We start from the raw sequence: 13,728 nt of genomic DNA on the forward strand, positions 1-13,728 counted from the left end.
TTCCTTTTACAGAGGAGTATGGAATATTCCTTATATGGCTAATATATACTTGATTAAGGGACAAACTCTCAGATTGGAGATGAAAGAAAAGAACTACTTTATGCGTGATAAGTTGGATCCTGATATGGCTCTCTGCAGGAACACCAGGGAAATGGTAAGGTGTATCTATAACAGCTTGCTTTTAAATGCACCTAGACTTCTGTGTCCTGCTACACTTGAATGCTTCACTTGATTGATCTTGGATATTATATTTTTACTTCTAATTCAAAGTACTGGCCAATTTTTGTGACATAGAACATCTTAGGTATATTTCTTTAAATAGTTGAGAACAGAGGTTTTTGCAAGGCCAGTGCAGTGGTGCACTGACTGCATGATGGCTTTTAAATGCGCTGAAAATTCCTGTTGAGGTTGGAATACCTTTCTTGTTGGCACAAACTCAACAGGATGAAAGAGGGCTCAACTTCTGGGCTGTGTGTGACTTCAAACGTATCGATGCATTTAGAGCATCTCTGTTATGCACATTTTTATACCATAAGAACCTTCTGTCAGACTAAGTTGGAATATTTTGCAATTTTATATTTAAATAGATACATATTTGAACTACCGACAGGCAGTGTTGATATAAAAAGCCAAAGTGATTTATGAAATTGTACGAATCTTCTCAGGGAGCGTCAATTACTCATTTAGTTTTCCAGATATATTAAAACTGTATCAGAAATTTGTTACTTGCACTAATGTGTAAGTAAAGAGAGAACATCTATTTGTACTGTAAAAATATGAATATGTAAATCCACATTTCTACTGATATTTACACTAGTTTCAGCACAGAAACAAATAAGACCTAAACCAGACCTATTTCCAGACACTGTAGCATTGAAAAATAATTTTGCTGAATTGAACAAGAAAAGTTGGCAAGTATTAATTTTTTTTATTCCCTCATAACAAGGCATGATTTCCTTTGTTTGTACTGATTCTTCAGAGCATCCCCATCCAGTTCTGTTGTATTCAAACCTTCTCAGCGTCAGTTATTGCAAACCTGTGCTTCCCATGCGCTCATTAAACTAATCTGACTGGCTCATCAGAAAATTGCTTTCTCTTTTCCTCTTTCTCAGACTGTGCTGTAAGATGGTCTGGTACGTGCTTGTTTTTGTATTGCAGCAGATAAGAAGGGGCTGGTGGAAACAGCTTTGACATGTGTATTATGAGCTTTGCTTGGAGATGCATGTTGTCTGTAAAGGCATACCAGCTTTTGATCAAAGGCTGCTATTTCCCTAATGTGACTGTGGAAACCTAATAGTAGTCGAAAAAAGAGAAAGAGTTTATGTATCAGAAAACTGATGTGATGATTCTCCTTCATTTTAGACTTTACAAAGGGAAAAAGACTCCCCTTCTTCGGAAACATTCCATATGCTCAGACCCCCAAAGGTGTTGCTTTATTTTTTATTCATTAGTTATTGTTACGTGCAGTATTATTCTACCACAGGAAGACACTTCTCCTCTGTCCACTTACTCTGATGAAATACTCCTCTAGCTTTCTCTTCAGTCTTCTAAGGTTCAAGCTTTTTGCCAGGGACGGGTTCTTCATGACCAGCTCAAAATGTCTTAGAGAGGGTCGTTGTTTCCTTAGGGAGTTTTTTTAGTGCTTCTGAGGTCAAGGTGTGCTGAAGCTGTGCTTCTGTAGCTAAAATTGTTTCAGCAGTCCTAGGAAAGCCTAAAGCTCAAATTCTGAGCAGGTCAGACAGACCCCCTTGGTGACCATACAGGGCAGTTGTGAAATGGGTGTCATTTTAAGCTGTTTTTCTTGACCCAGACCCTCCTTATTCTCCCTGCTGCAGCTATTTTATGATTCGGTAAGCGCCCAAAACTGGGCACATGTTTAATATAATTATTATCTTTCTGTTTAACTCTTTTTCAGACAGAAACATAGACAGAAATACCAATATATCTAAATAAGAATGTCTTAATCTGCTGCAAATCTAAAAGTCACAAACACTTTTGAAATTAGGTTTTAGTCTGAAAAACAGTTAACTAAAAAAATCCCAAACCCACAAAACCTACATTTCTTTAAAAAGAACTGTTTTCTGCTACTATTTCTAATCAAGAATTTTGTTAATATCTTCTGTTAATAGCTTGTTAATAAAGCTGTATCTTACCACACTTGATACCTTGCACATATTTTGCGATGTTTGCTTAGGTGAACATACTTCACAGTGCTCAGCTGTTTTGTACCCTGATCTGAATATTCTTTTATGCTGTATTTGCCAATATCTTTTTATTTCAGGCCAATTCACCAGAGGATCATGTAGTGAATACTCTGAAATAAGTTTCTTGTTCTGACTTCCTTTAGCCCTTTTATTGTTAGGTTATTCTTTCTGTTTTTAATCAGAAACTAAACGCTAGATGTTGGTTTTCTTGTATGAGTATTTTCAGTTTGAGAACAGGTGCTTCCAGTGTGTCTCCTTAGGTTTTATGGAAAACAAATCGACCAACCACTTCTCTGTTTTTTCCTTTCTATAACTGTATGCGTGTTTACGTTATGAACAATATATGTTTTGGTTTAATGTGTTTAGAAAATAAATTCAACCAAATGCTTGTAAAGAAGAAATTATGAAGACTAGTTGGTGATTAGAACCAACCATTTGAAAATTAAGGCCGCTAAGTGAACAGCACGTGTATAATATGTATGTACAAGCATGTGATATATTTTATGAAAGTGCAAGCATAAACAAACAGACTTTTTAAAAACATTTTTGCTAAGATGGGCAGTTTTGCTAATGACATTTTCTCTACTTGGTATAGGGTGTTTTCATGTACATTACCAACAGACATGAATTCGGAAGGCTTATTTCTACGGCCAATTACAACACTTCCCACTACAACAACGACCTCTGGCAGATCTTTGAAAATCCTGTGGTATGCATCTAGTTACTGATGGAACAGTTATTTGAAAAAATTGTAAGGCCTATGTATTGTAAAGAACTCAGAATTTAAAGACTTTACATGGAGAACATATGTTTATTATGTACTAAATATTGGTTGGGTGCTAAGAGGTGTCATCTGCCGCCTGCTTAAGCAAATGACAATATATCATATCAACAAGCCAACTGATTACAAGAATAAGGAGTTGGAGATATGGCCCTGGTGTAATAGGTGTCATGTTTTTTGCCATGATGAGAACCAGTTTGTTTATAGATATAAGAAATTGTTTAACTTTTTCCAATGCTTTCAGTATTGCAAGCGAATAGAATATAAATTGTTTTTTATTAACTATAAATTCATTTGTTCTGTTTTAACGTTTTAATTTTTTTTTTTTTATTTTTTAGGACTGGAAGGAAACCTATATAAATCCAAACTACTCAAAGATCTTCACTGATAATATAGTAGAACAGGTGGGTATAAGTACTATTCATAAAATTTGTGGGACTGACTGATAATCAGTTGTCATACAGTAACTATTCCCATGCAAATGCTGTTTTGGTGTGTGGCTGAACAGCTTTTTAATGTTTTGGATCAGAACTGAATTTTTGCCATTTTGAAAACTAGATTAGAGGAGTCCAAAAAATAATTACTAGATTTCTCAGAATAACGCAGTTGTCCAAGTAATTTCCTTCTCCAGACTACAGATATAATTAGCTCATTTATTTGAAGTAGCTAGTACCACTAGCAGAAGGCCTAATAAAATTTATGTAGCAGATTGCTGTGTTTTCTGGTAGCTAGTAAAGGCAAGCTTTTCTAGACACTTTCCTTGGTCTGTGCCTTTCCCTGTGGATTCTCTAAGGTCTGAAAACCATGAATCCAAGATGAGGTCTTTATTTTTATTTTTTTTTGTCTGCCTGGCTGCTTGCTTTCATGCAACTGATCTGCAGTTCTAAGAAGATAATTGTTGTACTGGTGTTGGATGATCAGTTCTGTCACAATTAGGGACAGTGATTTAATGAACTTTGCTTCCCTAAGAAGCCATGATAAATTGTTTTTGTGTTTAAAACAATGTTAAATTTTAAACTGTTTTTCTTAATAGCTTGTAATGTAGAAGATTTAGGTTGTTATTTAGACCAACCAAGACACAGCATATGTAGGTACACTGACGCAGCTGTTCGTGCTGTCACAGCTTACAAGGTAGCTTGTAGTTTTTGCTTAATTCTGTGAGGATGTGCTTGTGGATCAAGACAAAATTTAATTATTTACATGTATCTGAATAATCTCTCAGATGAGAACAGCTGATATTCTTTAGTGACCAATAAAAGGGATGTCCTTTTTTAGCATTGAAAATGAAATATAGCTGTTAAAGCTTAACTCCACTGAAAGACATGAATGTAGGTCTTCAATATTTTTTTTTTCTTTTCTTTTGTAGCCATGTCCAGATGTGTTTTGGTTTCCCATATTTTCTGACACCGCCTGTGATGAATTGGTAGAAGAAATGGAACATTTTGGACAATGGTCTGGTGGAAGACACCAAGTAAGTGTCAGCCTATATAAACATGACCTTAATGAGTGAGTATCTTTATGATAATAAGTGTGCTGTAACAATGTACTGCAGTACACTGTTAATAGCAGCGCACTGCAACAAACATTCCAATGATTGCCAATGACCTGAGGCACCTGCCTCGTGGTACAGAATGCTTAGTTTAGTCTACCACATAGCTTGTTGTTCAGTAGATTTAGAGACGTTCCTCAGTTAACCCTGAACTAGCATATTCAGGCACTGACAGTGGTGCAGTTGCTCTAGTAGTTACCCAGCAGTTATCCAAGGCTGATCTTAGGTAGCTGTCGATAAGCATTCAGAGAAGTTTTACTCATTTACCTCTTCAGTACTAATTTGTTGGACTTGTCCCCCTAAGCAGTTATCCATAAATGTTACGAGCTATTGTGTTTGTGTTTGCAGAAAGCTCAAGGTATTCATTAACTACTACTAAAATCGGATAAATGTTTGTCATATTCACAAATGTGTTACCTTGGAAACAAGATAAATTGCAGTCATTATTTTACTGCAAGGAGGGGCCTCTGGAGGGGGGCTTTTAACTTACTTTTATCTTCAAATTATTTCAGCATTTATTACCATGTGAAGTTGAGGCCTGTACTCCCTTGATTTGATATAACTTCAGTTGTGTTTACATCTCAATAAATGAAACCATTACCCCAGGAAGCCCTTATTTATAGGCAACACATCCAAATATTGACTCACCTTTTAAAAAACTTCCAATTTTTGCTCAGCAGTTTCAATTTTTGCTCAGCAGTTTTGTGTTTTTTTTTTTTTTTTTTTTTTTTTTTTCCTGACAGCAGTTAGCTTGGAAATTACTGTACAGCAAGCTCACATATGCCCACTAAAGCATGGCTTTGTTGCAGTTTTGTGATTCTGCAAATTTCAAATAAATATTTGTAGAAGTGCCAGAAGCATTCCATGTCCATATTTCAAGGCTATTTATGGTGTTTTCATTAGGACAGCCGTATTTCTGGAGGTTATGAAAATGTCCCAACTGATGATATTCATATGAAGCAAATTGGACTGGATAATGAATGGCTGCATTTCATAAGAGAGTTCATTGCACCAGTAACGCTAAAAGTGTTTGCTGGCTATTATACCAAGGTATGTGTTTAAAACTTTTGCAGATAATTACTGCATGGCATGAGTAATTCTAAGAGTTTTATTGAATGTACCCTATTTGGTATGGTTGGGAGTTTATACATGATGTAGCAGAGGTTTGTTGTTGAATATATAGATGAATGTTGTTAACAACTTTAAACAGAAAAACCCCCAAGAACCCTGTGTGTGACTGGGAAGTTCATATGTTGAAGTCTGATTGTATATTTTGTTTCAGGGGTATGCTTTATTGAATTTTGTTGTAAAATATAGCCCTGACAGACAACGATCACTCAGACCTCATCATGACTCCTCTACATTCACAATCAACATCGCTCTCAACAAAGTAGGAGAGGACTTTCAAGTAAGTTGACAACTTACTGACTTAAAAAATGTCCTTTGTCTGTCTAGTATTTTTTCCAAACTAGAGCCCAAATGGATATATTTAAAGACCCTGTTGAAAAGAAAAAGATGTGTGTCACAAATTGAGATATATTATTCCTTGGGTTTTTTTGACAATTACTAAATTTGCCTGATTGCAGGATCTAGAACTGTTGATGTAGTCAGGCTGATTTGGTCAAAATGGTTTCAGATGGTAGGGGGGAGAAGGGGTTTAAAAAAAAAAACTTTAGAGATGTTAGCCATTTCATTTTTAACATTTCTGAAATGCTTCATTTCTGTACAGTGAAAACCAATTTTTCAAAATACTTTAAATAGTCTCAAGTTGACTCAAATGGCTTCTTTTCTTTCGAACTTTTTTAATGATTCTTTTTCTAGATCAGACACAGGATGAAATTTTTCAGGTGCTGTTCCTGGTTTGTTGTTTATTTTTTTTTTCTCTGAGATAAATTGTTTTCTACTGTGATATTGATTCAAATAAAACAGTCCCCAGAGTATGGACATAGGCAGGACAGTGTCAGTAATGTCCAGCTTTGACTAGTAGAGAAACTTAACCTGTTTTGTTTATGAATCTATATTATTCATATTCCCACTTAATGTCCATAAGTGTGTTTCTCAAACTTAGTACTTTAGAAAACACGCCTTCAGTTTGAAAGAAACAACCAGATTAATTTGTTTACGATTTGTTTAAATGCTATCCTGGATAGGGATGCAGTCCTGGAACAGGGCCTGTGAACATGATTTGCTTCTCCCTGGTGGCACCTACAGTAAAGTTATTGAAGATCTGTTTGTCAGAGTTGCTCCTTGAATGAGTCATTGTCCAGGGAATGCTAAAGCAAAGCAAGGGGAAATCTTTGATTGCAAACGCATGTCTGTTATGTATTGCTCTAAAGCTGGTGTTATTTAAACAACCTTGGGTTTAGGGATAGTAAAAAAGAAAATATTGTTAACGGTTTATTAATAATAGCAAAATATTTGAAAATGTGGATAAATAAAAAGGACCTTACTCAATTAAAACAGCAGGTAAATATCTGGCATTTTGTTTTCTTTCTATTTTTGCTGCAGGGAGGTGGATGTAAATTTCTTAGGTACAACTGCTCCATTGAGTCTCCCAGGAAAGGATGGAGTTTCATGCACCCGGGAAGACTTACTCATTTACATGAAGGACTCCCTATCTTGAATGGCACAAGATACATTGCAGTATCATTTATTGATCCTTAATTTTATTTTTTTTTTATTTTTTTGCCCTCTTCAGCAGTGTTTGATTCTTTATATAAACATTTATTTATAGATTTCTTCTGGAAGATGGTGACAAAAGAAACTTTAAGTTACTGTTCCTAGACAGCAAAGTTACTTTGGGCTAACAGAATGAAAAAAAAGAAAATGTTCTAAAATTGTTGGAAGACTTCTCAATATCTGCTCTGAGCCTTGAGTCACAAAGTAAACATGTCCTGCTTATTTTTCCATTCTGCTGTCTTAAAAAGTAGGTAAGGAGGGAAAATGGAAAACCATTTTATAATGAATCCATTTCTTTGTTGAAAAAACCCCAAACAACCCTAGATACAAAATCATATGAAAAGTTTATTGTGGTTTTCACTCAGTAAAGTGACACAGCAAAAGTTGTTGTGGTGTGTGTATATTTGGTACCAAACAATTGAAAACCACAGCATAAAACCAAAATCAAGTGAATCTTGTACAGTTGTTGGGGATGAGCAATAATTCTGTATGCTAGTATATACTGAAGGGAAAACATCTCAGTAACCTGTTTTCTTAATTAATTTTCAATACTGAAATGTACACCTTTAGAAGAAAAAATAAATTAATTGTGGAGATGGAGCAAGGATTAAATAATTTAGCTAAGAAAAAAATGGTTTATCATTTGTTTTAAAAACTCATACTGTTGAAAATTTACTTCTCTTCACCAAGTGACCTTCATTTAAAATGAGTTATTTTTCTAAATGTGTAAATGTACCCAATTGATACTGGAAATTCGATGTTTATTTTCAGAAAGCTGGTAAATTTTCATAAGAGGATGTTTTATAAAGACAGTTTTCTACTCTTACTTAAAATTACTTGAATTTTGTGTCAGGAAAATGAAATTGTGGCAGTCTCTTTTAAAACTAAGGGTCTTAACTTGCCTTTTATTTTAAAGAAATCAGTTTAAAATATTCCTACTGTATCTACTGTTTGTAATTTAAAGAAACTTGAAGCAAACTATCTCAAAGTCTACCGTGCCAAAATGCACAATGTGTTGGAAAAACTTGTGAAAAATAAAGGGTAATTTTAAATTAATGTAAAAGCTTTTACTTGACTGCATTAGGTAGTTTCTTTGCATGTTGCCATTGTTCTTACAGAAGTTATATTTAATGATGAATATTTTTAAAGTAATTGTAGATATATTTAAATTGGAGGCTTCTCTAAGTGTCAGCTTTTGACTTATTTCCTCTGTAACTATTGAAATTATTTCTCACGTGAGTTGGTGCCTGGGTACATTACCGGAAGCGCGTTGCCCTTTCAGAATGACCCCAGCAGGATGGTTGCTTCTTGTTTTCTGCACCAACCATCCTTTTTTATATAGAGGCTTTTTGGTGATCTAAACAGTAGTTCACTTTATATCTGCTAATAATTGAAGAAACTTTATATCACGTTTCCTAAACAGAAGCTTTATTTGAAGCTGGAAGGATTGGGAGAGGAGTTCAAAGGTTATTCTGTTACGGAAAATAAGCAAGTCTGCTAATTTCCCTGTTCAGCAGTTTTGAGGAGTGGCTTGTAACTGTACTAAAGTTACGCTGAAGCAAATACATCAAAACATAGTAACTTCAATAATGTACTAAAGTGGGCTGGCATGAAAAGGAATGGCTTTTCGCAGGAAGTTCTTTTGCTTTCTCTTCATTTCTCTTTCTTTACGCTGTTAACTTTTCTCTGTTTCGGGCTAATGTTTGGTGGTTGATATCCCCTGACTTTGTTTCCAGACATGGAACACTTCTGCCATAGTGAGCGTCTCTATCTTATGTAGCCCCTGCTTAGGCAAACTTTACAGATCAGAAAATCTTTGGGCCTTCAGAATGAAAGCAGCCTTTGTTAATCACCTTTTTCTGAGCATTTGCCTGTGGTCTCTTAGACTAACTCAGAACAGAATAATATTTTTACCACTGGATCCCTTACAGACAGTATACTGTTATGAGGAGCTTTCTTGGAAAAAAACCCACAAAAATACAGTCTTGTAACACACAGGGGAAGTTCTTTTGCAGATTTTTTTTTTCATAACTTGTATTTTAATTATGTATTTTATAGTTCTGAGCCACATTTAATTTTTTTACTGTGTATTTTTTCCCTCAACCTATATATGAGGGCTTTACTTACTGTTAAATTTCTACGTTTGCAACTATTAATTTACTCTGTCATGTAGTGACATGTAATGCTATGTTTACTGTGCTGCACATTTATTGGAAGGGAAAAACATGTCTAGCGTGCTCACATTGCTAAAATTCTCTCTTGTTTTTTCTTTTGATGAAGTATTTGCAAAGGCTAACTACTACCTTTCAGGTGGATGGCAACGTGTATGGAAGTGTCCTCATTAATTTCTTGGGAACTGACAGATACCAGAAAAAATTTGCTCTTAACAGTTCACTTGAATTAGTTCTGAAAGCTTTGCTGTACTGTTAGCATGTGAGTACACGAGCAGAACAGAATTGTCACTATTAGGAAATTATTTTTAATTGTATTTCTTTTAAAAGCACTTAAAGACTCTCACAAAACAAACTTTGTGACTCCTAACGAAGTTTGTTTTGGGGCATAGAAGATACATGCATCAGGAGGAAAGCAGCAACCTTTAATTCCAGCAGTGTATGAGAAGCCTCAGGAGTGCAGGGACATAAAGGTGCTCTGCAACAGATGAGACATTTGTAAAGTACTTGATTTGTTCTGCTTTCATCAAGCTCTATTTTTCACTGTTAAGTACTTGAAGGTACTGTTGTGTGGGTAAGGGGTGAAACAGAAGTATATGGGCAAGAGAATTTAATAATATTTTTGACCAAAAGGAGACTGAATATAGTTTGGTTTTATTTCGTATTCTGAACTATTCCGATTCTGATACTCCTAAAAAATGTGTAGGGCATTGGGTAGTATTTTACACATTTAATCTTCTTTAACATCACTGTGCAATAAGTAATTCCAATGTGTATTTGTCACTTCATTATTATTTTTTTTTTCCCCAAAGGATTACTGTTCCACTCGTACTGTGAGCTGATAGGAGTAAGACTATGACAAGCCCAAAAAGAAGACAGATTTTCAGTGAGGCCATAATAATGAAATCTATTTGATTGTGCCTTTTTCTTTTGTAATGGCTTTTCCCCTACATCTACTGTATTCATGAAATAAATGTTAATTCAATGCAGGGCTTCCACAACAGTTTCTCTTTTTCAGCATGTAAGAAATAAGGAGACAAAGGCATTTAAAGAGCTGGAAATGCCTAGAAACAGACCCTTCTCATTCCTTCCTCCCATGTGCACCTACTAGTTTTGGTTTTGTTTTTCTGCGTGAAAGAATTTCTCCAGATTTTTCTTTTCAGCTACTGCAATGAGCTTTTTAAAGAATATATGCATTTCATTTTCCTTTGATTTATTTCTGATATGGTCTTCCATGGATTCAGTTCTGAAAGAAGTAAGTATTTTCTGAATCTTCACTTCCTGAATCCTCACTTTCTTGCATGGCAGAGTAGACTGCTCTGCTATTTTTGTGAGGGAGAGGGAACACAATACCTGTCCCCGCAGGCCTCTATCAGGTGTCAGATAAATTACTTGATTATTATTCTTTTTAATTATGGCATTTTTTGATTCCATAGCAGAGCATGAATTAGAGGGCAGAGCCTTTATAAAATGCATTTGTTGAATTGATATTGTCAGTTCTTAGAGCTGAGATTTTCACTAGTAGAGTTAACTGTAGAGTTGCAGGAATAAGTAATTAATTTATGATTGCCAGGAAGTCCCACTTGTTCCGTTTCTTCCCCGTAGCTGCTGCCAAGAAAGGTGGTCTCTAACAGAAAGTTAGTTTGCAGCCAACACTAAAACTGAAGAGAGAATTGGTGGTGCAAATAGTCCTGCTCAACAGTACTGAAGAACCTTGTTCTTGTATACAAATCAAATGTTAAACAGAATTGGAAAGAGATGCTTTTATCACTTTCAGTGAAACATTTTATTTGCCAGTTGTATTTTTTTTTTTCTGTAGTTATCTTCCCATTTGACATAGCTTTTAAGATCTGTATAAATACACCCCACTTATGGGACGATGGCTGTCTTTTAGTGCATTTCAGGGCTGGGGGGATCGCAAATGAGTACCCTCACCAACTACGTTGGTGGGTGAAAGCTCAGGAAAGCTCAAAATTCACCACACAGAATTGCTTCCTTCTGCAGCTATTGGCACACAGCTGTGCAGGGGGTTCCTACGGCACCTCCATACCAAACTAACAGGAGGAGGTCTGGGAAGCAGTTGTTATCTTGATGTGATGTTAAGGTTGCTAAATGTAGAGGTGATTGTCATTTTTCTCTTGGTAATTTATTGCTTTTGGAAAGTTAATTTTATGGATTGACCTTCACTTCAGAAAAGCTGTTTTGGCTGCATTTAAAGCAATGCCCCTCAGGATTATTTTATTTTGCACAAGAATCAAACTTGAGATCAGCTATATGATAAAAGCATATTCGTCTTAAGGTATTTAATAGAGTAAGGCAGCCGTTCAAAAGCAGGATTTCGCCCAGCATAGTTACAGCCTTTTTTGGCTTCAATGCAAATTCAGAAGTAGCAGAGCTGAAAGCCTGGCCAGCGTGGAGGATATTGGCCATATGGCAGGCAGCGCTTCGGGGCAATGAAAAAGCTTACTTGTGTTTTGGGTCCTGAATATTGTTCCCTCTGTGCTTGCCTGCTCCACTTACTACTGATTTACAGTTGTTGAATGTCTCAGAGTACCTGAAATTGGCAAGGGAGATACATAGCTGCATAGTAACAGATTTATTCAGGAACAGTCTTTTGGATCGAAACCAGAATTCTTCTATTTCCAAGAATTTTGCTTAGTTGTGAAAGAAGTTGCTCAACTACTCATGGCTTTGTACCATTTTGTTTCTGTACTCTTTTGGGAGTGGGGAACAGAGAGAGAAGGAAAGTAGCAAAGCAAATTTAGTATAAGCTACTTCCTTACTACAATGTCTGTAGTACAGATGAGGCATGAAAACATTGCATTTTCACAGCTTCAGTTGGAATGGCAGTTAAAGTGAGCAATACTTTAAGCCCATGAGATGGTTTACAATATTTAATAGCTTAAGACATCAGGACCTACCCTTCAAAGTGGCCTTGACTAACACTTCAGGCTTTAAGCTTTCTCAGACTTGGGTTGCGAATCTCTCACAATGTACACTAGTCCACTGGCGGTGTGTGAAAAGGAGGTTTGCAACCTTACTGTTTTCCACTTTGGTTTTAGAGTAGTAATTTTCAGTAGTAATTGAAATTAAAGCATATTTTTCCAAGCATATAAATTAAATTATCTTCTCCATATAATATAGCAGCAGAACTAGCAAAATAATTGCACAGGTCTTTGCTCCTTAAAGTAACTTGGTGACTGATAACAACTGTTATTCTTCTGCAAGGGGAAGGTGTGTCCAATTGCTGTTGTTGATGTTTGAATGATAGGGCTTTCTCCATCCTACTGTGGCAGCAGTGAGGACAGAGACAGATGGAGTTGGTGAGGGTACCTGAGAGAGGCAGCTGTATCCTGCTCCAGTCTCCAGTGGCGCTCAGCACACCGATTACGGAGAAATTTGATTTTTGCTGCTGTAGTTGGATACAACTTAGTTGCCCCCAGGATGTTTATAAAGACCTTGGAGAAAACGGACTGTATTTTGTAAGGATGAACTCCTTTGGTACTTTAGCTCCTGAATTCTCTCAAGTCTCTGAGCTTACAGAAGATGAGGATTTTAGGGGGTTTAACCTGTTCTTACCCCAGAGACTTCTAACTTGGGCATAATGGTGACTGAAGAGATTTCTGTAAAAAGTGGTGTCCCTTAAGTGAGTTTCAAGTCCCAAAAGCACAAGGCCATTGCAGCTTTTTAAAAGAAGGTTTTCCAGCATGAAGTGAATACAACGCATGAGAAGTTTAGCCAGAAAGTATTAAGCATAAGCTATTAAAAACTAGGTTTTGTCTTTTGAAGTACTGGAGGAATGTAAGAGGTGTGCAGGTGCACAATGCAACAATGAACTTCTGTCACAGACAGATTTAGAGACTTGTCGTCTCTGAATCACTTTTGCAAACCGTGATTCACCAGGGACCTATTTCAAGTGTTTGGTCATTCTTTAAAACACGTACCATGTAAAGTAGGGCAGGTCCTGCTATATAAAGTAGTGTTTGCCTTAAAATTTCCAGATCTGACTCTCAGACTTGTCTTTGCTGTGCTCTCATGAATTGTAAAGTGGAGATCTTGATCACATTATTTCCAAAAAGAGGAAATTCTCAGTTCTTTTACTTCCATTGCATGCATTAACCTGCATGAGAGCATTTTGCTCATATGAGGTATGAGCTTTTTGTTCTCTTAGACTCCTTGCCCATGCCCCATCACTCAGCTGTACATGTGCGCACCACTTCCCATGCAAACCATGCCCTCTTCACATCTCCTGTGTTTGCCAGATGTCAGCTTTCCAGCAGGGACCCAAAAAAAAAAGCACGGGTGGCCGACGGCTTTTGCATAAATGAAGGCAGGAGCAAGGAA

General features: G+C 36.3%; 1 protein-coding gene across 3 annotated transcripts in view; it reads left to right on the top strand.

The window, feature by feature from the left end:
* Positions 1-10,351, top strand: part of PLOD2 (procollagen-lysine,2-oxoglutarate 5-dioxygenase 2) — a 76,486-nt gene extending 66,135 nt beyond the window's left edge. For 2 of the 3 annotated variants that reach the window (XM_063338929.1, XM_063338927.1), the window contains 8 exons: positions 13-154; positions 1,363-1,425; positions 2,800-2,913; positions 3,324-3,389; positions 4,352-4,456; positions 5,438-5,584; positions 5,817-5,942; positions 7,043-10,351. In XM_063338929.1, the coding sequence (XP_063194999.1) occupies positions 13-154; positions 1,363-1,425; positions 2,800-2,913; positions 3,324-3,389; positions 4,352-4,456; positions 5,438-5,584; positions 5,817-5,942; positions 7,043-7,198 (919 nt within the window). In that variant the 3' untranslated portion in view covers positions 7,199-10,351. The remainder of the gene's footprint in view (positions 1-12; positions 155-1,362; positions 1,426-2,799; positions 2,914-3,323; positions 3,390-4,351; positions 4,457-5,437; positions 5,585-5,816; positions 5,943-7,042) is intronic. The other variant, XM_063338928.1, reaches the window with a different exon arrangement.
* Positions 10,352-13,728: the final 3,377 nt, after the last annotated feature.

Source organism: Chroicocephalus ridibundus, chromosome 6 (assembly GCF_963924245.1).
Source record: "Chroicocephalus ridibundus chromosome 6, bChrRid1.1, whole genome shotgun sequence".
NCBI lineage: Eukaryota > Metazoa > Chordata > Aves > Charadriiformes > Laridae > Chroicocephalus > Chroicocephalus ridibundus.